The sequence below is a fragment of the Cebidichthys violaceus genome, unplaced genomic scaffold, assembly GCF_023349555.1.
Source record: "Cebidichthys violaceus isolate CVI_PGR_0920_01 unplaced genomic scaffold, fCebVio1.0.p SCAF_67, whole genome shotgun sequence".
Lineage (NCBI taxonomy): Eukaryota > Metazoa > Chordata > Actinopteri > Perciformes > Stichaeidae > Cebidichthys > Cebidichthys violaceus.
Window position 1 is genome coordinate 843,297 of NW_027176894.1, and position 26,967 is coordinate 870,263.

Below are 26,967 nucleotides of genomic sequence, written 5' to 3' on the forward strand. Positions count from 1 at the left end.
TCTCCACCAGAACAAAATCATTACGCTCTTTGCTGCAAACTTGATGTGGTTTCAGGGATTCTCTTCTCTTTCACTAATGAGTCAGACAAATGGATTTTTTCAGGATTTCTTTAATACCTCCTCCTTTTTTTGAGGAATGAGTATTGAGTCACATCAGTGTTTCCTTTGTTAAACCATGTGTTTTTCCTCGCTCTCGTATTGACCCAGAGGTGGCGAGCGTTAGAAAGAGAGGGTGAATCACTTCCATCACCAAGTTCCATTGAATTCTTCTTTGTGACGCAACAGCTGACACTTTCCTGCCAAGTCCACAATACAAGAAAACACATCATGAAGTGTAAAGAAGCGCTGCTAGATACGTCAGGGACACGTGTTTGTCGTTCGCCACCTTGACCCAGACGGATCTCTGAGTGACATTGCTTCAGTACAGACACTCATGACGCCTACACAATGACTGCTACTGACGTTGGTGGTCCTTCAGCTTGTTCCGTAGCCCCACCATGATGTTGACATTTGTGATTTTTTTTTTTAATGGAAATGTCTTGATGTCTATCAGAGGGAGGTAATAACACTCATCATTTTCAGCGGTATGCTGAGGTTGGGTGATAGATTCAGGGTTTTGTTCATTTATGAGGCCCTGAAAGGTTCTTTAACCCCCTCGCTGTCGTCTTTAATGTAGGACCTTATCGAACGCGCTCAAATGATTGAATTATGTTGCAAGTACTGGTTGTTTTTACTGAGCGCGGAAAGTCCAGTTTGTCCTCATTGTGCACCTGCGACATCTAAACAAATCTAAAGCTTTGTATTTTGAATTTCATCCTACTTCAGTTCCAGTTGTTCTTGTTTCCACAGCTTGTTAAGTTGAGGCTATTGTCGTAGGAATGAATGACTCTCTGGTTCTGGTTCTGGTCTTACCTCTGGATCTGCAACTAGAACGGAAGGTCTGGCAATTCACTGATGGTGGATCCAGGAAGTCCAAGTACAGGTTTTAAGTCACACATCCTCAAAGTTTCTCTCTACTGTGGAACTACCAAGACTACATAAGAGAGAAATTTGAGTGGTTAAGCAACTTTTTGGGGGGGCGGATAACAAAATGATGGATGAAAGTGGTGGAAAAAGCAGAATAAGTAAAGAGATAGAAGTTCCATTAGAACCCCCCCTGCTGCTCTCTGGGAAAATTGCAGACTCAGCAGAGACCTTTCCAATCACCTTCTCTCTTTCTCCTCTCCACCTACGCGCCCTAGAGATGCGAAATACTTTTTTTTTTTTTTCCCACCATATAGTATCATCGCCCTCCATCCAAAAACAATATATTCAGCGTAAGGGGCAGGAGCCGGCAGGACTTCCCCCGGCTTCAGTCTTGGGAGGCTGAGAGATCCCGTACAGCGCTCAGCTCTGTCCTCACTGCGCTGTTACTCTAACTCTTGTGTCCTGCAACAGGCTGCATCTCTTTGCTGTTTCCTGAGTGATGGTTTCACAAAGTTTCACATGTTCGGAGAAGTTAAAGGTGTGTGTGTGTGTGTGTGTGTGTGTGTGTGTGTGTGTGTGTGTGTGTGTGTGTGTGTGTGTGTGTGTGTGTGTTTCAGAGGGCTCTCCGTTCAGCTGGTGGCTCGGTGGTCCCGGTCCCGGTCGTGTCCAGACTTATTGGGGCGGAGCTCAGCCGGGCAGCCAGCAGTGTGTCTGCGGCCTGCAGGGCGACTGTGTGGACCCACAGCACTACTGCAACTGTGACGCCGACCGCATGGAGTGGTACTGAACTTAATATATATATATATATATATATATAGTTATTATTACTGTATAAGCAAAGATGAGTCATTCTTGTTTGATTGAGTGAAACAACTCCTTTAGCCCTCTTTGTCCTAAAGATGATGATGTATCTCTGGCATTCTTTGTGACCATAGGTGTTGTTAGATTGGACTACATTGTTTTAAATACTGTGCATCCTCGTAGGACAGGCTGCAGTCCCTCCGGTGACGATATATTCGACAAAACAGGACGTCTTTCGCCTAACAAATACTCAGAAACTCGGCCCGCAAAGTAGAGGTTTGACTCTTCACTCTGCGGGATCATGACGGGTGTTGATACGATCGGCTCATTCCTTAAATCTACCTCTCGGTTTCAAACTGTCAAACTGTTCGATGCTGACACGTTTTTTTTTTTTTTTTCACGAAGCATTCGTCAGAAAACCCTCGGAGTGAAGACACACCTCTCGCTTCCAGTCCCGGAGAAATGTCTCGCCTGACATGGAGACGGACATGTAGATTATCAGAGGCCCACGGAGCTGAACATGGGTGTGAAGGGACGGGAGCTGCTCACTCAGCTGTCTGTCTGGAGCGCTGCTTTGGAAAATAGCACTCACAGAAATTGGCGTGGATGGAGTGTTGAGTGTCAGGATGGAAACGATACGATCCGGCTCACCATTTAAATGTCTTCCTGGATCGTTGACTCACGCGGTGCCGGTTGTGTCGGCTTATTGAAGCCCTGTTGTGGTTTAGCTCAATAGTTTTCTACCAGACAGGCCTAACCTAACTTTCTTAAGTTATCTATACTAATACTTAATCATCTCCCTCTGTTCCTTCTTCTGCTTCTATTTCTTTTCTTGGTTCCTTTTCTTTTTCTTCATCTCTCTGTCTTCTCCTCCTCCTCACTTTGTATTGCTTCCCCTCTGTGTTGTGCCTTCATCTCCTCCCCTCTTCCCTTCCCTTCTTCCTTCTCCCCTTTTCATCTCTTCCTCTTGCACTTCTCTCCCATTTGCATCTTTACCGCTTCCCCTCCGTTTCCTCCTTCTACTTCTTCTACTTCCTTTTCTTCTTCCTTTTTTTCCCCTTCCTCGTTGTAATCTCTTCTTTCTCATTCTCTTTTCTTGCCCAATTCCCATTTCTTCTTCACCTGTTTCCCTGTTTCGCTTCTCCTACTCCTTCATCTTCCATCCCTTCATCACCTCCTCTATCTTGTCCTTCGTCTTCATTTCCTCCCCCTCCTCCTCTTCACTCTTGATTGCTTTCCCTCTGTCTCCATCTTTCATCTCCTCCCCTTATCCCTTCTCTTCTTCCTTCTCCACTTTTAATCTCTATCTCTTGCCCCTCATTTTTCTCCTCATCTTCTTCCTCTACTTCCTCTTCTTCTTCCTCTCTTCCCCCATCTCCTCTCTTCTTTCTGGTTCTTTTTTCTTCCCCAATTCTTAATTCTTTCTTCCTCTTCCATCCGACCATCACTTCCTATTCCTTCATCTTCATTTTCTCTCCCCTTTCTCTTCCTCCACCTCCTCACTCTTTATTTCTTCCCCTTTGTCTTGTCACTTCATCTCTTCCCCTCTCCTCTTCCTCCTCCACTTTTCATCTCTTCTTCTTCTTCGGCACTCCTCTCCGCTTTGCTTTTTTCTATCTTTCTTCTTCTTCATCATCTCCTCAACCTTTTCCTCCCTTCTTTCTCATCCTCTTCTCCAAATCCCAATTCTTTCATCCTTCTTCTCCTTTGTCTGTCACTCCCTCCGTCACCTCTTTCTCCTTTTTGTTCTTCATCTCTGCTCTCCCTCTCCTCGTCCTCCTGCTCCTCATCCTCCCCCAGGACTGAAGACTCGGGCCTGCTCACCCATGAGGAGAGCCTCCCCGTCAGGTCTCTGGTGCTGGGTGACATCCAGAGGCCGGAGTCAGAGGCCGCCTACAGAGTGGGACCGCTCAGTTGTTATGGAGACAGTAAGTCCGGCTCCGGTTGCCTGGTTACACATGACGGAGAGATGACAGAAATCTTTCTATTCTGGAAAATACTGTTTCCTGTTTAGTTGAACTGGTGGAAGGACTTAAATCTACATTCAGCCAGTGTTTTGAAATCCATCAGTCAATAATTACTCATTATTTCTGAGAGACTGATTCCTCTCAGGCCTGTTGTTGGTATGGAAATACAATATTAGGTGTTTAATGTGAATCCTCCTGGGTAAGAGCACCACAACATCTAGAAGCTAATTATCATTAGCAGAACTGTTGCTAATGAATGTTTCTTTTTCAGGTTTCACACGCTCGCTTCTCATTAAATGCATTACCAGGTAGAACAAAGCACGCTGTTTTACTAATTATTAGTAATTACAGCCGTTCTATTTCTACCCGGGCAGATAGATAAATAAATATGTGACACGATACATCAAACAAACCACGTAACAGAAATCATACCCTTGTGTAAGCTCATTAAGTGAACGTGATGCCTCATTTGTTTGCTGCGTGATTTCCATTCAAAGACGTTGACGGTGGGCTTTCATCGCCTTTCTCAGAGAACTTCTGGAACGCTGCGTTTTTCGACAAGGAGACGTCGTACCTCCACTTCCCCACCTTCCACGGAGAGCTGAGCGCAGACGTCTCCTTCCTGTTTAAAACCACGGCCCCCTCCGGCGTCTTCCTGGAAAACCTGGGCATCAAAGACTTCATCCGGATCGAACTGAGCTGTGAGTAGAAGCTGGAGGGCGAAGATTTAATCCGGATTAGAGTGATGTGTCGGTGAAACCTGGAAGTCAGAGTCTAATCTGGATCCGTGTAAAACCCTGAGGTTACAGACTTAATCCATAGCAAACTGTCCTGGAGGGAAAACATTGTTTATTTAAGGCTGAACTCAGCTGTCTTGACCTTCCTGACCTGAATTTCACTTCTGCTCAGGGAAGCTGAGAAGCCTTTTCACAAATATTTGGTATCATGGCTGCAGGGATTTGACCCCATTCAGCCACAAGAGCGGTATTGAAGTCAGCCAGTGTTCAACCCAAAGGTGTTGGATCGGGTCGAGGCCCGTGCTCTGTGCAGACCAGTGTAGTTCTTCCACACCAAACTGGGAAAAAAACCTGTTCTATGAAGCTGGCTTTGTGCACCAGGGCTGTAAACAGACTATTCAAGTTGATTTTAAGAATTAACTGTTATTTATGAACTCAAAAACGTATATATCTGCTTCATCCGGACTTTGTTTGCGTGCTGTGATCTGAGTTGACAGAGCTGGTAGCAAAGAACGCCGTCATCTGTCCGTTGATTCAGATGCTGTTTCACTCTGATGCGGTGCAGGGACATCACCTTCTTCCACCTGAGCCACTGGCCCTTTATACGGTGGCCCAGCGGGGACATTTTCACTGCTTGCTACACGAGCTTAGCATAAAGACTTGATAGCTGAGGGAAACAACAGAGCCTGGCTCTGACCGAAATACAAAAACTCCACAACAGTCTTAAGTGGCATAATAAAGGAGACATATAAGGATGAACTCATTAGGATTTGGTGGTCAAAGGTCACTTGAGCCATAATTTAAGAGTCCACACGGATGGAAACTGCACTTTGACTTGTTGGCGGAGGCATAAAACTGTGAGGCGGTAATCGTTGTCGGTTTCAGCTCTCGTTCTCTTTCATGCATAGCTTTCTAGCTTTTACCCAAAGTGAATATCCTTTAGAATACAACAGCAATAACCAACAGGGTGGTTTTTTTTTTTTTTTACTTTATGGGCACCACAACATTGCGGTGGGTAGGTGTGACACCTTTTATAGCCCTCATCGGTGTGTTGTCATTTAAAATGTGGCGGAAATAGCCACAAGGGCTTTCTTTATGTTCATGGTTATGCAGCTAGATATGAAATATGTGTTTATGGGCAGACATGGCGTCTGGTGTTTAGAGGATCTTGTATAGATGCCTTGAAGCAGTGATGAGAGTCACAGCTGCCCTTTTGAATCATCCCAGTCCACCAGTTTAGTTTGGTTTAGTTTGCAGTTTTATATTGTGCTGCATTTTGCATTTTCATAAAAATGGGATTTGAAGGGACACGCGCAGAATCTAATGCGATGACACTGCTGCACCAACAGGCCCCTGTCCTCGGGGGAAATCATTGTCAGTGTGGTTGTTCTCTGCTCTGAATACTGCCGCTCTGCTGTCTGCTTCCTCAGAGAACCCTTTCTAAATGAACTCGCTGGATATTGTTTCCTCTTGTTCTCGTGCTCTCGGAGTAATGCGTCGTCTCCTTCCAACAAACACAAAGGACGAGACGCCTCTAGTCTCCTAAATCAACTCCCTTTTTTGGTTGGAACGAACATGACAGGAACTTTTTTTGATCCGAGCAGACCGCTTGAAAGGGAGCAACGAGAGAGAGAGAGAGAGAGACAGACAGAGAGAGAGAGAGAGACAGAGAGAGAGAGAGAGAGAGAGACAGACAGAGAGAGAGAGAGAGAGAGACAGAGAGAGAGAGAGAGCGGAAGGGAAACAGTTTGTTCCAGAAGTGAGAAAACCTCATTCAAAATCCCCAAAAATAAAGCACTATTTCTATAAAGCAGTATTTCTGAGTATTTCTGAGCACCATGTTGTGTGGCTCGCCTCACAGGTCTAAATAAGGACGGCGAAGTTTTGACAGACGAGCTGATATTGTCGTTTACTTTAATATAATGGGTTTTTTTAGCTGCCTTTTTACGGAACACCGTTTTGCACAAACCCTTATATGTATTTGTAATGTCACGGCTCGTCAAAAGAAGCGAGTCCACGGGGGAGTCGAAGTGTTCAGACAGCAGAGGTTAAACTAGAGCGTTGGAAAAGCTGACTTTAGAAGATAGCATCAGTGAATTTTATGGGATATGTATGAAAACCAAATTACGTTGACGTAAGTACCCGCACTATGGGAGCTGTAGTTTGTTCTGTGTTAACAAGGTAATTGGTGTTAAACTTTAAACCTTAAATTCCTCAGCTGCAAATTACTATTAGCTAAATAAATAAATAAAGTTTATTTCAAGAGAGAAGGTGGGAAGTTGTATCAGTTAATACCTAAAAGTAGAATGTTGCTAAGGCAGAGTGAGGCAGCATTTTTAATAAAGTTCTTCTCATTTCAACACGTGCAAAACGTTGTACAGATGTAATTTGATATTGCCGTCAGTATATTTCTGTAACGTGCAAGTTTGAAGCTGGTCTGCAAATCAAATTTCCTTCAGCGTGATAATAAAGTTGAAGAACTTCCACAAGACCAGAATAATGAAAAGGTCTATATGAAGCCACTGATATATCAGTCTGAATCCCCAGCTGGGAGATGACTTTAAACATTTCCTCTGAAAAGAAACATTTATCTCAATGTGTTGTTTCATTTGTTAATTATGCTAAAACATGAAATAGTCTACTGGCCGGATGATCTACCCATTTAAACCTGACTCACACCATAACACTCTTTTTCTATTTGTTCTCCCCTTCGTCTATAAATCACACTTTTACCTCAGACTCCCCCTCCCTGTCTCACCCGTCTCCTTTGTACTCCCCCCCCCCCCCCCGCTCCCCCCCAGCCTCCACTCAGGTGGTTTTCTCCTTCGACGTTGGTAACGGGCCGCTGGAGGTCCGCGTGGAGTCGAGCGTCCCCCTGAACGACAACCGGTGGCATCGAGTCCGAGCCGAGCGGAACGTCAAGGAGGCGTCGCTTCGATTGGATGCGCTTCCTGTCGCCGCGCAGGAGGCTCCGGCTGACGGACACCTCCACCTGCAGCTCAACAGCCAGCTGTTCATAGGTGAGGGTGGGAGCAGCGAGAACAGCTCCCTCATTAGTAGCAGCACTGCTGACCTTGATGCCTCTTTCCTTGTTTTTAAGCATAATGTGTATTTTCTCAATACCTCTCCCCCCCCCCCCCACACACACACTCAGTCACTTCTTTGATGTAAATACACACTACAGGATATCTTCTCACACTATCTTCTCTTTTCTCCAGTTTATTATGTGATTTTTCTGTGTCCAATTGTGACAGATTTTTCTTCTTTCCTTCTGCAAACGTTGTTTTGTGTGTTTGTGATTGATGCGCCAGCAGGCAGCAGCGTTCTGTGCATAGCAATGAAGTCATGTTAATTTGAATACCAATTAGCAGACTGTGTCAGCTCTAATAGAGCTCTGACTGTCACCGTTTTCATTATGAGTTTTGCATTACGGCGTAATTGCAGGCAAAGATATAGACAACGAGGATTTGTACTTAATTACTTGTGCAGGTGCTGCTGCTGGAGAAAAGGTCCAACTCCTTTGAATACCACAGCTGTTTCAAACCAGCTAAACCGTTATGGACTAAGTGCCACCAAGCGGTGCTAAATATGGAAGAATGCAATCTGACACATTCATCCTCCCTCACCTATCAGGAAGCTAACGTCTAGGACTCGGCATCGGTTCGCACGCGGCGTTGAGCCTCAAAAGAAAACGCCAAAAGTAGTCCCTCTTCTTCGGCTGATCTGTTATCAGCTGAATGCTGTCGTTTGATCGGCAGCGTTGGATGTAGAAAGGTGCTGAGTCTGCGCCTCCGCTACCTCTTCATCCACAGTCAGTACAGTGTGGACTGGGATCCAAAGACAGTAAGGTCACCAGGTCTGACCTGCAGTACTTACTCTTTTAAAGGAATAGAAATATGACGTTTCAAAGTGCTAAACTAAATCGACTAAATGTCGTACGCTGCTCAGCACTATTGGATATGAAAGTGCTGAGTCGATGGTTTCTGACCACGAATAATAATCATGTTTGATAAACAAAGCATGCATCAGGGAGCAGTAATATATATACATATATATATATATATATATATATATATATATATATATATATATATATATATATATATATATATAGTACTGTGTGTGCATTGAGGGTCTTTAAATAACCTGTAAATGAAGCTGAACCTGGAAGTGATTCTTCAGTCATGTAATTAATCAATGAGCTGAGAAGCTCTAACTCAAACTCCATCAGTACCGCAGCCCGGCTTATCTCAACTCCATGATGATGAAAACACATTTATTATCAGCTCTTTTCATTCTGCAAATATGATGTATGTGAGTTCATATCAGTAAACACACACACTGTGTGGGGAAACAAACCAACAAACAGTGATGAGATTGGATGAAGGCAGCGGGGAAATCTAGGAGAACATCGGCCTGAACCCGAAGATGTTTAAAGTGTGAAACGTCGACACACTAAAACTCAAGACGGTGACCATGCTGAACGTTAGCTTCATAACAGCAACACGTCGGCGTTGTGAGCATGTTAGCGTGCTGACGTCAGCGTTTCTCTCAAAGCACCGCAGAGCATCAAGCAACAGCGACCGCTTGGCTCCGCGCCGTTGCTCCGCGCCGTTGCTACGCGCCGTTGCTACGCGCCGTTGCTACGCACGAGTGTTGAGTTATTTGGATCCACATGCCTCAGCATTGGCTTGCTTTAATTCATGAACCCTCTTACCGCACGGCGTCGTATTTACGAGTCTTGATTTGTAAAGCAAACTGCTCCATTGTTTGAATTATAAGCCGCTGTGTTGGTTTATATAAATGCATAAGCCGTATCTCAATGTACACACTGTATTTATGAGCCATAATCCTGCCACGCGTTCCCATTGTTTTGATTAATACGCCGTGTTATTGCCTGGCTTGTATTTTATAATCCACACCATTGTTCATTTTTCCCATTCCTTTATTGCTGCTTGCATTGTACGTGCTAAAAACCCATACGCGGCGATTTTGAGCGAGCTTGAGCGATGCGTGCAGAAATAACTCCCTTTGTGAAGGTTTACAAGCAATTATTTCTGCCTTGTTTGGGCAGTTAAGCCTTTTGTATATTTGTGCCGCATCGCCGTCCGTCTGTTTACTCCTCCCTGACGCACGAGGAGTTTGAGGATTCCTTAGATTTCCCTCGAAACGCAGCAGCGTTGACGTCAGATCCTCCTGTAGTACTGTGCGTGATGTAAGCAGCTCATCTGTGTTGACTGGAGTTCTTCTTTTCTTCCTCTAGTCGTCTTTGCGGTGGCACAAAACACAGTTCAGTGGCATTTTTTAGCGTTCAGGTCAGATTTTCTGTTATGCTCTCACTCGTATCGAGGCTTGTTTGTATATTGTGAGGACGGATGAAGTCGCATCGTGTCTGAATCATTGTCAACACGCATGCAGACCTTGGGAGTGCCTCAGTCTAACTTTATCTTGCGGTGTGCGAACAGATGGGGCGTGGAGAATAATTACGCTCGGCAATAACCACTGGTTCACAACGATATTATCAATATGAAATCGGTCTGTGGTTCAAAAAATAGTAGTAGAGTAGATAGCTTGTTTCAACTGCTTGATACACAGATATGTTCTTGTCCTGTGTGCAGCATCAGCAAGCAGTCTTTGGTTATTTGTCTGATCGCTTCACTTTTCGGATCGTTTCACGTCTTTTACCTGCAGAATAATTTCACGACTTCATGCGTCGAGACTTTTAATTCTCTCCTCGGAGCTGCGGCTGCTCTGTCGTGACGTGCGGTGGAGTCTCTCAAACGGCTCCTGGACTTTTTGGATTCAGTCCGTCCACGTTTTGCTTTTCCAATGCGTGACGTCGAGGGCATGCACCTTCGATGGAGACTTTGACGCTAATTGTTCTCCACTCCACATGTGTTCTCACGGGCTTCAGTACAAAGTGTGCAGAACTCATGTGGAGACGCTAGCCGTTGAGCCGTTTGACATGAAGTCTTGAAGGTCTTACTGATAACTTTATCTGTGTGGATGCTTTGATGTCATCTTTGATCTGCACGCTTTTTTTTTTTGCACTCTTTTAAGTGTTTCCTGTAAGCAGTTGTCTCCATTTGATGTGCAGAGCGTGTAATCCATGTTGTAAGCTGCAGAAACAGCAGGATGTGTGGTTAACATCCCCACCGCTCTGATAGCCTCCAACGTTTCCCGCTGAGTGTGCTCTCTAATAACCTTTCCTCTCCTCGTTGCTTTGATCAGAGGCGGTGGTCCTCAGGGATCTGTCTCTGGCTCCTGCTGGATCGCAACTTTTACACACGCTATGCCATCTTAACCTTTCCGGAAACGCAAACGGTTTCTTCTGTTCTTACTACAGAGCTGCGAACTCTTTCCGGTTGAATCACCAGGAAAACGCACCACGTATCTAGATATCTAATACCTCCGAAAAAGGTACAAGCCTGTGTCCTCAGAAATCTGAGGAGAGAAGTCGACTGTGAGTCCCGTAGAGAACGTCCGACCACCTGACTTAAAGTGATCTTGTATTTGCTGCTAGTTTCGAGCTGAAGCTAAAACTTTCATTTTTGTAGAAACCCCACAACACAAGTTGACGTGTTCACCTTGGATTCTTGCTCGATTTTGGATGAATTTGACAAAGATTTTGATCTAATTTGCGTTCTGAATTTGCTACAACTCCAATTTTCTTCGCTCTTCTTCTCATCGGTAATGTATTGTAGTGTTTGGAGCCATCTGTCTCAACAACCTGATGGATAGCATCCAGTAAACAACGTAGAAAGGCATCAAAGCTGAGAGCCACAACATAAACCTACAGTGTCGTTAAAGCATCCATGAGACTTCTCTTTTTCTACGTCGAGGAACTTCAAGGATGTCATTTAAAGGACACTTTGAAGTGGGAATTTATAGTGGCAGTAAACACAGACGGTGGTGTAATGTAGTAGAAACAAAGACACTTTATTCAGAGGTATTGACTCTCTGAATCAGCGTCTTCAAACCTTGAGAAGATGCCTGTGTGAAGTTGCTTGTTTTTTGAAAAGCAGAAGATGAAGAGCTCTTGTGTTCTCCGACGTGCATCACTGGACACAGTTATTTGTGTGGTTTTAAAGTGTGGTGACTTTTGGGTGACTGTGTCTGATGGCTGCCATTTAAAAGGTGTTCTGAGTTGTTGCGCAGACAACTCGGTGTAATAACTTCAGTAACACTTTTATTATGACGCTGATTAACATACAAAACGCATTTCCATAAGTGGAAGCACTATCAAGTAAGGTCATGTTATTAGAGAGTGCATGTGAGAGCAGCCAGTGTGCCGTGAATGAATATTTTAATATTTCCAATTCATAGAAGGACAGTTTCTAGTTCTAGTCCTGAATCTTAATAGTAAATGTTGAACAATGATTTTCAGGAGGCTAAATAAGGATAATAAAAAAAAAAAACCGACTCTCCATTGTGTGTTGTCAGAGGAAATGTTGAGGCCAGTTTCATATCCTGTGTTGGGTTTTTTTTGTTCAATAATTCATACGAGTCAAATCCGAGCAGAGGGAGGCGGCCCGGAGGAGAGAAGGCTAACGGAGCTCGGTGATTTATTGGTGTGAAAAGCTGCTGCTGCCGCTGAACAACAGGAAGTCGTCAGCTTCAAAAACTCAAGAGAGCAAAGAGCTGCCGAGTCTGTGCTCCGAACACAAGGAGAGTCTCAATCTGCGCAGAAATGGGAGGTCGTCACAATAGCTGACCGTGTTACACATCTGGGAGGATGCTCAGTCTTTTGTAGCTGAAGTATTGAACGACACAGTGAGCATGTTGCATGTCCTGTTACTAGACAGACAAGCAGCCTGTTATGCAGTGAGCAGCCAGCATGGCATCAGGCAGACGGACAGCTGACGAAACTCACGTCCCCCCCGATTCACTTTTTTTCCCACCTAGCTTGTTGCCTCGTTGTTGTTTCAACTTTTGTGTCATTTAATAAGAAGAGTCTTGACGGTTTGGAGCTTCTCAGGGAAGCAGAGGCGACGGATTCGCTGTCGAAGACAGGAGGAAAAAATACACACAGAAATGAGAGCAGGGACAAGGAGTGCACCGGTGTGTTCCAGTAGATCCTTGGTGAACGACAGGAAGATCTGTCACCTCTTTGGTCCGGGAGCTCTGGCTTTGGCTCATTAGTTAAATGTCTGAAATGTGCATTGCAATGCTAACGTCGTGTTGACATGTTTTCAGGAGGCACGGCGTCCAGGCAGAAGGGCTTTCGGGGTTGCATTCGCTCCCTGCAGCTGAACGGCGTCACCCTGGACCTGGAGGAGAGGGCGAAGATCACACCGGGGGTTCGACCCGGCTGCCCGGGTCACTGCAGCAGCTACGGATCGCTCTGCCGGAACCAGGGCCGCTGTGTGGAGGGAGCCAGCGGCTTCCACTGTGACTGCAGCCTGTCGGCGTACACTGGAGTCTTCTGCCACACAGGTACACAAACAGACACACAGGAGTAGAGTTCTCCTGTGGCTGGTGAAGTTAGTGCCTCTACCAGTTGGCTCATAATCATTTTGTAGGTAATTAAAGCAGCATTCGTTGTTGTTGTTTTTTGCCACTTGAAGGCAGAAGAAATCCATAACAAGCTAACAGCCCTGATTAATGTGAGTGCAATAGTCGTTCTTCTTTTAGCCTTGTTCTTGTGTCTTTGGCTGACAGATGCTCGACTTTCTTCACCAGCGATAGTCGCTAGCTTCGCCTGCTGTTATGTCATCGGACCGACGGCCAATTATTCCTAAACCCCAGTAGTACCAAGAATGTCCCACAGCCAAAAACAAATGACCATTCCTTTGAAGGCCAATGGCTCTGAAATCATTATTATTATTATCGATAGAGGGCTCTGGTGTGGTCTCACGAACGTCCACCTCTCCCTCGCTCTAACACTAGAAAACAAAATGTCTGGGTTGATGAGGGGTGAGTGATACAGGAGAACTGAGGCAAAACGCAATATCTTTATTCCGACATTGGAAATTCGTCTACGACAGTAAAATCGCTCGTCCAGCAGACACAGAATGGAGGCCTATTAAGGGCAAAAAAACCCTGCCGATTCAGCACCACGGACAGAGCAATCAACACAGTTCTCCACTTGAATGTCTCGTTAAGACTGAGTGAATGGTGTCTTATTGTGAGTAATTAGCGCTCCGTGCAGCTGTGATATTACGACGGCAGTGAGGACTCTACCCCCTAAAAACAACAAGCTCCTCATGTCTTCCTGGACACACATGAGTGAACGGAGCTCCACGGAGCAGCCGAGTGGTGCAGCCTATAGTCGATTACCACACGTCGGTTTGAACAGCCGCACGGAGGCTTCCAATCAACCGGAGGAGAAAAGGTGAGAAACGTTAGGAGGCAGGTCCCACTGGCTGCAGGCCATGAAGCTCTCTGACTATAGGAAGTGTGTCTATTTCTGAAGCGATGGCCGCTTGTTTGTGAGATAACGGGCCGTCGGACAAATTGGCTTTTGGTCCGACGGGGCATTTATCTGACTTTTTTTTTTTTTTTTTTTTTTTCGAAATAATAATCCATCTGTGGGTGTCTGCTGGGAAGTTACAGTCGGTACAGCAAATGTGCCGTAAGACTAAAATAATGAGATAAGAAAACCCGAAAAGATAAGATAAGCTCCACAGAGCTGCAGGGTGTGTGATAAAGTCTTATACTTGTATTATACTTTTTGATTCATTGTGTATATATATATATATATATATATATATATATATATATATATATATATATATATATAAATTTAAAATATAGTGATAAGTACATCTTTTTTAAATAATCTCTTTATTTATAGAAGCAGTTTTGAGGGATGCAGTCACGAAACTTTACAGGTGTATAGTTCAGTTCATAATGACGATGAGTGTGGTCCGAGGAAGGGCGCTGGAAGTAGGAAGGTAGGAAGTGAGGAAGGTTGCCATTGGCCTCACCGCTTTAAAACCCTTGCGGACCAATTTGCCGTCACGGCTGGTGTGATCCCATCGCAGCATATAGTCTCTAGTTTTGGTAATGAGGAGGAATTTCAGTCTCCATACGTTTTGCAGAATGTTGAAACTTCTCATAGACGTCCCGCAAGCACAACCCACGCCTCCACTATTACTCCTGTTTCTAGGAGTGACAACCTCCATGTCTGGGAGTTCATCTGCTCCTGTCTAAAGGTGAAGGATCTGTATTAGTTCAGAGGAGTTTTCACTGCCCTGAGCGCTCGTCACAGAAATACGAAGCTACCATGTGACATCAAATGTGACCTCAGATAGAGTCTGTTTGATGTGTCGGAGTCGACCTAAGTTCTTTGTTTGATGTTAATTCCGTAATAACGCATCATCACGTTGACCTTCATGTCGTCCATGAGTTCAATAATATAAGTGAGGTCAGCCTACTTTTTCAAAAGGACTCTTTTGACCTTTCTTCCCACCAAATATTGATATCTACTTGCGTACTCGTGTGTTCTGAATGTCTTTGTGAGTCACGGCTGTAGCCGTGTTGGCGGCTCTGGCTCAGCGGTTTATCCTTTGATCACGAGGTTGCCGGTTCAATCCTTCACGTCCGCGCAATCCCTGGATCCTTCACGGCAGCCCACTGCTCCTGAAACGCTGAGCGAGGGCGGATTAAAATGCGAAACACAAATTTTGATCGATACTTTAAAAGCTCGTCTCTGTTTTCTGTTGTAAAATGAAAGCAAAGTCTCGACTGTTGTCTTTCCGACGCTCTGCAGAGCTTTTATTTCTCTCGTTAACTAATCAGACATGCAGAGCCGCTCCGACGCTTCCCTAGGAAGTTAATTAAAGTCAAGTATCTCCGTACAGATAATCTAAATATATGTTTGTTTAGTACTGTGCCCTTGAAACTGAAGGTTCCACAGTAGAGTTTAATGTGGTATTAAAAAGTTAACGAGGCTGTCACTTGACACTCTCCAATACTGAGTAAGACGCTTAGACAGTTAAGGAAAAGTTATTATCCAAACATTTTGATAGTCCAATAATTGATAATGTGATAAATAATAAATTAGCTGGTTAAGCTTCTTAAACGTGACAATATATTCAGCTTTTCTGTTTCTTGGAATGTTTATCAGACAAAGCGATCTTTTTCAAGTCATCTCTTTGGGTTCTGCTCACTACTGATGATCATTATATTTATCATTATTTATTGGACATTTGTTGTTGAAAAAACAATTGGCTGACGTGGCTGAAGATAGCATTTTGAAAGGGATTGTGGGTTCAACTCCCATCTGGGGTGAAAGTTGTTATCTTGTAGAAGTTTAATTGTCCCAACAGTAATGTGTATTTCAAAAAATCACAATAGCAACAAATCAGATATCCTCTTTCTCCAGAGGTGTCGGCCAGCTTCCCGCCGGGGACGTCCGTCAGCTACACCTTCAAGGAGCCGTACGAGTTGAGCCGGAACAGCAGCGCCCTGCCGTCCTCCATCTACTCCGACATGACGCTGAGAGGAGAGAACGTCTCCCTGAGCTTCAGGACCGGCCAGAGTCCGGCTCTGCTGCTCTACGTCAGCTCCTACTACAGAGAGTCCCTGGCCCTGCTCATCAACAAGCACGGTGAGGAGGCTTTTATTCTGAAGGAGTTTGTCTGCGTGGCAGATGTTTAAGCTCCAGGTGGAGGGTCTTGTTTCGTTCTCCTTGTCGGGTTTCGTCTATTTGAATTATTTTTTGAACGAGATTATTCAAACTTGAGGATGAGACGTTTTGTCATGAAGCTTCTTCTTCTCCTCTTTACCGACAAGCTTCTTGCTCCTTCATCAAATGTTCCTCACATATCGTCTTACCTCCAGTTACTCCCCTTTGCTTTGTCTCATTTCCTCCTTATTTGTTCTCTCCTCTTGTTTTTAATCCACATTTTTCAAACCTCAGAGATTACAAATCTCTTCACCTCTCTTCGTCTTCCTCCCTCAACCTTTTTCAATTAGTTTCCTCTGTTGGCATCGTACCTTTCCTCCCCTCTTCCTCTCACTCATGTCATTTCCTCCTGATATCGACCTCTCCTCCTTTACTCCTTCCTCCCTCCTCCCTCCTCATCAACCTCCTCCAGATCAGGGCTGTCAGATCTTTCCTCTCCCTGGATTCACCCCGTCAGCCTCTACTGCCTTTTAATCCATCCAGCCGGTCTGGCTGTTATACGTTGTCTCAGGCTGAAGAAGAAGAAGGAGAAGGTCTTATCACTGAGACTATGGAGCTGAATTTCCTCTCTTTATTCTAGAGTTTGCTCTTCAATTTGAGCGCATTACTTGTTTATTTCACTTTTTTCAATTGTGTAACGCTCTCCCTCAAAACATTTGGAGTTCTGCTCAAATTGTATGCTTTCACTCAGATATATTGTTTTAACTATAACAATAATATACAATTAGTTAGTCAAAAATCCATTTATCTCACACCGGCATACAGTTTAAGCAGAAGCAGAGCAAATCCAAGCCAAGCAGGGGCCATTTGGGTAAACACACACACACACACACACACACACACACACACACACACACACAGGGCTTTGAGGGAACGCCTTAATCTCAACGTGAATTCAATAAGTCACGCTCTGAAATTGAAAAACAACGCTCTTCAATAAAGACAGGAAGAAAAGCTCCGTATGATGCCGAGGGGAATAACAGTTTGGCGGGCCGGTAATGGGTGGCGGGTCAGTGTGCCGCAAAAAGGGCAGAAAACTTGCCGATGTGTTTTATAAACTTCTGGTGTGAAATAATGATGTTGTGAGTTTGGCTTTTAAGATAAGTAGAAGGCACTTTGAATTTAAAATTACATTTTCAGCATCCCGTAGTCCAATAAAATTGGCACTTTGCTGGCAGATTAGCTGCAAATGGATTTTATTTTTTTTTCCCCCGGTGTTAATGACTCAGAGAAAGCTGACGGACAGCAGGGCATTAAGGTTTCATGCTGACCGCGGAGTCGTCAGGTAAATGCACTTAAACTGAAGTGTCCAATTAAATCCCTGAGAGCTTTCTCTTATTTGCCTTGAGAGGTTCTCATTCCTCTTCACCCTCGACTGCAATTACACCTCCTCAGCCCGAACACAACCTACGGCATCTTTTCCACCATTAATGTGTTATCAGAGCAGCAGCAGGTAGCTGCAGGTCCTCCGACAACAACCGATTACTCCCTCACATGCCTTTATCAGAGAGGCTTTCATGTATGGTTATCTTTATTTACACTAATATAGTGCATGCTGTGAAATACAAATATGAATCTTTTGTTAAATCTGCATTTTACATCCTTAACAACACAATTAATTTGATTTAATTAGATTAGTTGTGGTATTGATATGTAATTAAACCATATCCTCTTATTATAGAAATATCAATTAATAGAGAAACGGCTTCTTTTAAATATTCAGATATATCTTTGATGGATTAAATAGGTGTTAACCCTCTTAGCCGAAATTAAAGGACAAGGCCATTTTCAGAAAAACAAAAAAAACTTTTGAACTTTAGATGATGATTATGTTTTAAATGATGTTTCCTTTTTTTGTGAGGTCTAAAGCGTAACCCCGTGGTTTGATGTGCGTTTGTGTGTGAAGATATGCTGGAGGTGAGATACAAGCTGGACGGCAGCAGAGATGCTGAAGTGTTGAGGAGCAGAGTGAAGAGCCTGGCCGACGGACAGCTGCACACCGTCTCCATCAGCAGACTGACGGACTCCGTGTCCCTGCAGGTAACACCACCTCCTCTGTTCTCCAAATGTACTCGCTCTCCCGCTGCTCAACATGTCCCACTTACTTCACCAGCTACTCGCTTACTGTGTCTGTCTGCTGTTTGGTGCTGGGCAGTGAGCATTAACTTGGGCTGTCTCAGCTAATTTGCAGGAAACAGCTGCTACAGTGTTCTGTGTGGAGTTTAGTGAGAGCCAGGAGAGCCAACCTCGCATCGATTGTGCTGTATGTGAGGAAACAATGAGCTTAAAGACACTTCAAATCTCTTTAAGGCTGCAGAGTTCGACCTTAATTGATAGTGGTCTTCATTTCACATTATGCAGTGTCAATTCAGTCATACTATCAAAAACATTACTTAGAGACGTTTCTTTTTGTTGGCCTTTTTAATCTAAATGCGACCCCGTCTATTTCCTGAAAGTATAAAAGAAGGAAGGCTGTGCAATGCGCCATCGCTCAACAACACTGCAGCTCCTTTCACGAGTGTTACCTCTTACTTACGTAAATGCTCGACGGCGTGCGCGAATGACATCAGCTGACAGGAAGTAAACGAGGACCCAAGTTGTTGCCTAGCAATAGAATTCCAATGAATCGGTCTCTATCAGCTTCCGGCTACGTGACAGTGTGTGTTAAATGTTTATTTACAGCTTATGAAAGCGAAGTACGCCGGCGCTGAAAGAGAAGCCGTCGGTTTTCTTTCGACTTGCCCTCGAAGTTCACACACGTTGTGTTGCACCGCAGCCGCTGCTGACGACGTGCTGCTTCTCCTTTTTCAATGTTTGCCAAATGAGGCTCCGATTACATACAACATAATACAATGACACACACACACAGATGCACACACAGAGGCAGTCCCCGTTTGTCCTATGATACAGTATCGTGATATCCATCGATGTGAGAAAGCCCCCGTCAGCACTTTACTGTCCCGAACGTGAGACGGCGGCAGGGCGGCGGGGACAAACAACGCATTAAAAGAGCTCCGCGTGAAATATGAAGCATTGGAATCATATCTGGATCTTCTGAATGTCTTATCTTGTTAACAACAGCCTCTCGTGATACACGAGGTTAACTTCATCTAACCAGCGGCCTCGGTGGATAATATATCAAACACCCAGAGATAGAAAAACAAGGTGACCTCGTCCTGCATGGGTGCAGCGGCCTGGTGTGTGAGGCTCCAGTGAAATATGAGGCGCCAGTTTCCATCATACTAAGTCATTATGGATCTGGAAACATGCTCTAAAGGCATATGGTGACAATTTAGAAAGTATTTACAACAGATAAACATGACATCGGTCCCTGATTTATAAATCCTGATGTTTGTGGAGCACCTATATACGCTCCCCACAGGTTGAACTCTTACGTTTTCCTGCCATCCTCAGGCTGAAGCTTCATCTTTACATGTAAGCTATCTACTGCCACGAGTCATCAAAGTTAGACATCTTCAAATGCCAGATTCAAGAAACAATTGTTCTCTTTCAGATCGACCAAAGACCCAGAGAAGACTTCAACCTGACATCTGACGGGGAATTCAACGCCGTCAAGTCGCTGGTGTTGGGCAGAGTGCACGGTAAGTGAGGAGGCAGTAAAAGCAGAGACAACGTCTTTTTAATAGGAGAGCATTAGGACTTACACTTATTTGAACGGCTTTGAAGTGATAGTTTGTTTTGAAGTGACGCACTTATCCATAGAGTTTATTACCTACAGTCGATGGCGGTCGAGAGAGGCAGACAGCAAAGCAATGTGCTGGCTGTGTACTGGCCTAAAAGAAAGGTCCAACTCAAAAATCAATGTCAGTTTATGTGTATGCTATTATTCCAAATATCCGCTTTATCTTTCGGTCAGACGACCCTTTCTGATGGGGAACTGAAACTGAAAAGTCAAACTTGTATATCTTCTCCTCAAAGCCACCAGACTCTGTTGGCTCATGGGAGAGGTTTGCCTTCAGGGCTTTCTGCCAGAAAGAGTTTATTTGAACCCAAACCACGATCTTTTTCTAAACTTAACACAGTAGGGCTGTTGCCTAAACCTAAGGACTGCCTGACTGAAAGCCCTGAAGGCAGACTTCTGCACTCCATCAACAGTAAAAGTATAGCTCTAACTCCAGTCTACTGTCGGTGACACACTGACTGTGTATCAGTACCAACCCCACTTCAAACCACCCAAACCACCCCTGTGACTTTACCTCACACTCAGTTTAGGACTATTTAGAGAAACATACCTCCAAATGGGAATATTATGCAAGTTATCTTCAGAAGTTGGAGTTAAAAATGTAAGAACTACTTACTGCAGGACAGCTCAGGTGCTGCAGGAACTCAAGTTTAGCTACTTCTGTTGTAATCTAAATCTGTAATCTATTACTGCTACTTACACTCATTCAGTGGCTACAGCAGACGTGTCGGCGCGTCAAGTTAAGTATCTGTGAAGTCCAGAATCATTCATTCAGTCCTCTATGTAGTGCTTCAGCCATGTTCTCTGTATATTGTGTAGCTATAAAACACGATGATAACATTGTTCGTATTGAAATAAATCAGGTAATTCTTCAGTGTTCATATTTCGTAAATTGGTGAAAATCAGGTAAATCTATGGAGCGAAAAATATTAACGCCATCCCAGATAAAAAATCTCTTTTTTATAAAAGGCTTGTTTTGCTTCCCCATCGTTGTGCATATTTTACTCTTAATTATGTAGGTTTCATTTTAGCTGTCAAAACAAATCTTGAAGAGCTTGATGCATAATTGATTAGTTTGATAACTTCAAAATAATTGATCTTTCACTGCATAAATCATCATCATAAGCAGAGATAAAAAAGAGAGAGAAACGTGTCGTGTGGAGATGTTCTGCATCAGTAAACCAGTGCAGGGTCAAGTTAAACCAGGAGCATGCCTTCCTGTAAATCACCTGCACAGATGTCAAGCCTGTAAAGGAAACACCCCCCCCCCCTGTGGGAGAGTAAAACCACATCCACACTGTGTGTGTAGTCCTGGACAGGCACCTGCAACAGAGTCAGGGTGGGGGGGGGGGGGGGGGGGGGGTTAGACATTAATTGGCTCCGCCATGACTTATTCATGTTCTCCTTAAACCGGCTCCATCAGAGACTGGACTGAGATATAAGCTGTTAATAACATCGGGGGCCGAGAGGCCAAAGGCTGCAGCCACAGCTGTCTGTTAAGACACAGACGACGCAACAAGCTCTGTCAATTCAAACGGAAACACTCCGGCTTCCTTTAGCAACAGCTTCCATCAGAGGCACGCGTCGAGTCGGAGCAAACGATGACCGTCTGCAAGTGTTCCCATCGTGATTTCTGTGCTTGGTTTGTGGCGTTTTACTAGAAAGGAAGCATGCAGCAGTGTGTTAGCGTTGTGTGACACTCTAAATACAAAAAAACATAAGCTTTATTTATTCATATTGTTATGTTTATGAAGACTTTCAGAAGATTTTCATTGAATTGCACACATGCATGCATGAATACGTGTTACTTCCTGGTGTTTCTTCTCTGAAACATCATCATCAACACAATCATTTTCATGTAAATACATGGAAATGATTATCTCATGGAGGAGCTCATGCATGATCTCCAAGCTCTTCCCTCTGTTGTGGAGCTCCAGGACGTTGTACCTCGGCTCGGTGTGTTTTAACCTCGTCATGTCGGCGTGTGACCGGTCCTCCCCTCTGTCAAACCGGAGGAGGCAGAGAGGCAGATCAGGATCAGAAAAGCAGCAGGAAAGTGGATTTTCTGTCGTTTCCTGCCAACCCCGTCATCCATCAGCCTAACTAATGGACCCGGAAGGAATACAGAGAGACAGACAGAGGGGGGGGGGGGGGGGGAGTGAAGAGTGGTTCTGCTGAGGGGAGCTTTACAGGCGGCAGTAATGTTTCCTGCTGCTCTCATCAACATACAGATGTGTCACCTCTCCGTCATCCGAACAGACACCGATGCAGCCGGTTACTGCGGTAACGTCGGCTCTCACAGCTGCTGTGGAGGAGCGGAGGTGAACGATGAGGGGATTTAAGTCCATAAAGTAAACAGATCGGAGGTGAAAGTGCACATCTGTCTCGAGGAGCGATAGATGCAGACTGGAAGCTGAACTATTGACAGGCTGTCAACTGCATTGTGTGTGTGTGTGTGTGTGTGTGTGTGTGTGTGTGTGTGTGTGTGTGTGTGTGTGTGTGTGTGTGTGTGTGTGTGTGTGTGTGTGTGTGTGTGTGTGTGTGCGTGTGTGTGCGCGCGCGCGCTAATCATTAGAGTCAATGTGCTGCCACAATTGTCCTGCTCTGATAACAGGGGAATGTGAGGCGGAGTCAATGAGCCCGTCAGTGTATGTCTTGATTGTGTCAGCCTCTAAACGAGAGGTTAAAGGTTCATCCACTAGTGTAGAATAAATACGATCTTATTTCCGATCTCGTTCTTTAACGCTCGAGGGTTCCAGTTAATTAACCTGAGCTCTGAAAAAACACATTGGAATAAAACAACAACCCAAAGAAGCGTTTAGTTTAAAATGCTCTTTATTCTATTTATAGGAGCAAAGTTTGCACATGGGAGGAAATAAACTTGTTTTCATCAAAATGTTCCTTGTTTTAGGATGAATGTAGAAATGAGTGAATTGAAGAACCCGTATTAAAGACATAGATCAGACGTATTTCTTGCCGAGAGGTGGACGACATGATCGATACCACTCTGAGTACGCTACAGATGAAGCCACAATCAGCACCCGTAAAACCACAAACATGTAGTTATTACACGTTTATGTCGTGATTAAACAAATGAGATACAACATGTTAGTGAGTTTCAGACGTGCTGATTGTGCATTTTGTTTCATTCGGACAGATCTTGTTTCATGTCTTTGTGCTAAGCTAAGCTAAGCTAAGCTAAGCTCAACAAATAGCATCAATCGCCTCATCTACCGCTCGGCTATTAGGCGAATAAGTGCATTTCAAACTATTACAAACTATTCTTTGAAAGAAATTGTCTCATGATTTTTAGAAAATTATAGAAATAATTGACAACCTCTGCTGTTTCCCTTCTTCCAGAGCAGTTTTCTATTGTCTCAGTGGCAGAATTGACATTTAAAAAAGGTCGTAATATCCAATTTTAGGATGATTAAATCATGTTTTACGATTTAATCATTGCTTGTTTCTTCTGTCTCCAGAGTCCGATGATTTGGATCCAGAGCTGTCCCGGTTGGCGTCTCTCGGTTTTACCGGTTGTCTCTCCGTGGTCCACTTTAACTCCATCAGCCCTCTGAAAGCTGCTCTGCTCCACCCGCACACCAGCCCCGTCGTCGTCACCGGGCCTTTAGTCCGGTCCAACTGCGGCTCCTCGGCGTCGGCCGATCCCTACGCGGCAGAGAACACGCACCACCTGTCAGGTAGGGAGGGGAGGAGTCCGGTTTAAGCAACAAAACGTAATGGTTGGAGTTAGTAAAAGATTGTACTTTGGGTTAAAATCAGTATGTTTGTTCCATAACTTAAGTCACGTAGCTTAAATACGTACATGACCTAAGTTAAATACTTACTTGGACTCCCAAGGTTAATCCAGCCATAGCTGTGAGATTGGTTAATTAAAAAAGAAAGAACCAATACCCCCCCACCCCTCCACCCCTCCACCCTCTTAATGAATGCAAGATTGGAAAGAATCCTCAAGCCATATGCTCCCTCGAATCACCTGTAGTTGTTCACAGCAGTGCATTGTGGATATTCAGAGGATGTTATTGTCTCCTCATTTTAGATCTCACTCTTCTTCTCTCTTCCCTAATCGGCCGATCATTTCTGACCACTTCCTTTACGTCATATTGCGGTAAATGTGTAATAGTAGGTCAGCTAAAAGTCTGACAAAACAAATCTGTGACTGTTCTACTCCCCCCTTTGTCTCTGTGCGTATCTATTCTTGGTTGGGAGCTGCTGTTTCAAACTGTGTAATGGGCTCATCAAGTATGTACACCTTGTTGAGGAGAATCATGACACTGTGCTTGACGAGATAATTAATTTGGAACACAGTGGGGAGTTTCCAGTGTCTTTCCTCTGGTCTCCTTTTCATCCAGCTTCATGTTGCTTTATTAGAGTCCTTCGGAGAGACGCTGCTGTTCTCCCTCTCGGCTCTGGATGAGGACGCTCTGATGTTGTCTCTGAATGTCTCTCTTTTCTCTCCCGGTGTCCTATTTCCCTCTTCTTTTTTTTGTTTTGTTCTCACTTCCACCTTCCTACCTTTCATTTCCTCTGCCTTTCTCTTTCTCTGCTGTAGACCAGTCTGGTTCAGTGGGTTCAGGTCAACCTTTAGTCAATGCCATCCGGACTGACTCGGCTCTGATTGGAGGTACTGGAACCTGTTTCGCCTTTTTCCCGTTTTTGTACTGGACTTCTTTTTAACTGTCAGAGTCAGGGATTTCACTCCATATTCAATTGATGAGCAGTTTTCTTCTGAAAGACAGCAAAGGTGATGTGATGGGCAGAAAATTCCATCAAAAGCTAAAACCTTTTTGCTAAATGTTCTGCCCAGACAGAAAGATTCAAAGCGACGATTGATGAGCTTGTAGATATAAAATAGTGAGAGAGTCAAAAGTCACTGAAAAGTGTTAAATCTCTGTGACTCTGTGTCTCAGCGCACAAAGGACAGCTGAAGTAATTAAACCTCCGCTGACACGACTTGCTGATGGAGAAACTTTCACACCGTTATCTTCAAACGCAAAACCAAAGCAATATGCTGCGAAATTGATTCTCGGCTGTATTTTTGAAATTGCAATTAAATGAAACTTTTTTTCTCCGGATAATGAAATGTGCTGAACAGAAGGGTTCAGCGGAGGCTGAATATGTGAACGTCTGCTCGCTGTGCCGTTGGAAGTTCAGATTAGTGGGACAAACCGGACCGCGGGGGCGAAAGAGCCCACAGACCCGGGGGGGACACGGAGATGGGCAGAAATAATCACAGCGGCTTCACAAAGCTATGTGACCAAAGTCCACCGTGATAGATTTATTCCCCAGAAAGTCAGCGTGCCAGTCAGCGAAGCAACGAGGCTTTCCAGGATTCAGAGAGACGAGCGCGCATCAAAATGCCCACCGCTGAGTTACAAGACGGACTCGGCTCAGTCTGGTTGTCAGCCGGGGCGAAAGAAGTAATAAATAATGTAAGAGTAGAAATAGCACAGTGTGTAAATACCCCATTGCAAGGAGTAGTCCTGCATTCAAAATGTCACTTAAAACAAGGGATCTATTAGCAGAAATGGTGAATAATATCCATATGTTTTCCTCACCTGATAATAAGAATCGTTTGTGTTGTGTAGATATTTTTACGACTGAACAATTAGGAGAGAGGTTGTTACCGTTTAGCCTAGCTTAGCACAATGACTTCAACCAATAGCGTGTACATGTAGCGTCTCGTTAGAATGCAAAGTCTGGACTTCTTAGGCCTGGACTTCTTGGGGTCCCGGCGTCCACCTGGTGCCACAGTTCTGTTAGTTCACAGTCTAAACGAAAATTAAAGTGCTTTTTATGGATTTTGTTTGGCGTTTCCCTCGTGCCTCCAGAGTTAGTGCTAAATTGCGGGGATCCCTGAGCTGAAATGCAGCAGTCTGCTGGTTGACCGATGAAACAAACACGTCAGAGTGAATGTCCTCTACCTTGCAGGCGTCATAGCGGTGGTGATCTTCGTGATCGTGACCGGCCTGGCGATAACCGGCAGATTCCTCTACCGCAGAAAAGAGACGTATCGAAACCAGGAAGTGAAGGGAGTCAAACAGGAGGACAGCCAAGACTTCCCTTTCAACAACCAGACGGACTCCCAGAACGTCTCCACCGGAAACCCAAAGGAGTATTTTATCTAACCGGAGGCACCGCCGCGCCTCGGGACTTCACACTGCGCTCAGAGCCACTCGGAGACTTTCACTGGAGGATGTGGCTCCGCAGATTACTGAAAGCAAAAAAAAAAAATTAAATAAGGAACAATACACGCAGTTTTTTTCTCTTTCTGTACATATTGTATATATTGATACAAACAGTGCTGGACATATAAAGTGTTGATATCCTTTTAAATATTCAAAAATGTACATGTGGAAGTGAAGTTTACGGCAAACTAATGCCACTATGTCATGTGGAAAGGTTGCAAATACTCTTGTGAAACAGATTTTTTTTTTTTTTTTTTTTTTTAAGTATTCAAACAGAACTTTATTTCAGTTAATCAGGGTGCCCGAACTCGTGACTGGAGTTGTTTGTTCTATGAGGATAATGAACAGATGTTTGCTTGAACTGTAATGAGGCCCCAAGGAAGCAACGCATTCTCAGCCCTGACTCGTCAAACACCCACGCCCGGTCAGTTTCCACACGTTACACGCTCGGCGTCTTTTCAAAATAAACTTCCCTCTAAACAGGAAGTTAGGTTTCAATAACAAAACCACTGACACACGTATGAAGGTAGATTTGTGTCTTTATTACGCAAACAAAACCTTTGCTTTCAAAACGAAAAGCTACGGTTTCAAAACCAAAACCAAAACGTAAAGCTACGAGTTGAGTTTGGACGTAGTGGGCGGGGCATACGCTGCTGAATGAGCCAGGAGTTTCTATTGGTGGGTTTGACTTGGATCCCGGCATCTACTTCCACTGTAGAGGTTACTGTGATGAGCGGCATGGAGGTAAGTTGACATTCTATTGCTCTGGTAGCACTTCACTTTGTTTTCATGTTGTTAGTGTCGTAGAGTCTCTTTTTTTAAAGAACGACATGAGGTGTTGTTGACATGAAGCTTCACTTTCTGCGTGCATGTGACGTAAGTCGAACCCACCAATAGAAACTCCTGGCTCATTCAGCAGCGTATGCCCCGCCCACTACGTCCAAACTCAACTCGT

At 44.4% G+C, this 26,967-nt stretch overlaps 1 protein-coding gene across 1 annotated transcript in view; it reads left to right on the forward strand.

Moving 5' to 3' along the window:
- The window catches only part of LOC137890622 (contactin-associated protein-like 4), a 93,105-nt gene extending 66,510 nt beyond the window's left edge, over positions 1-26,595 (forward strand). The window contains exons 15-25 of the mRNA XM_068734781.1: positions 1,584-1,746; positions 3,568-3,695; positions 4,265-4,435; positions 7,273-7,491; positions 12,668-12,907; positions 15,801-16,025; positions 18,010-18,143; positions 19,618-19,705; positions 23,286-23,504; positions 24,377-24,448; positions 25,756-26,595. Of these exons, the coding sequence (XP_068590882.1) occupies positions 1,584-1,746; positions 3,568-3,695; positions 4,265-4,435; positions 7,273-7,491; positions 12,668-12,907; positions 15,801-16,025; positions 18,010-18,143; positions 19,618-19,705; positions 23,286-23,504; positions 24,377-24,448; positions 25,756-25,952 (1,856 nt within the window). The 3' untranslated portion in view covers positions 25,953-26,595. The remainder of the gene's footprint in view (positions 1-1,583; positions 1,747-3,567; positions 3,696-4,264; positions 4,436-7,272; positions 7,492-12,667; positions 12,908-15,800; positions 16,026-18,009; positions 18,144-19,617; positions 19,706-23,285; positions 23,505-24,376; positions 24,449-25,755) is intronic.
- The last annotated feature ends 372 nt before the right edge of the window (positions 26,596-26,967 follow it).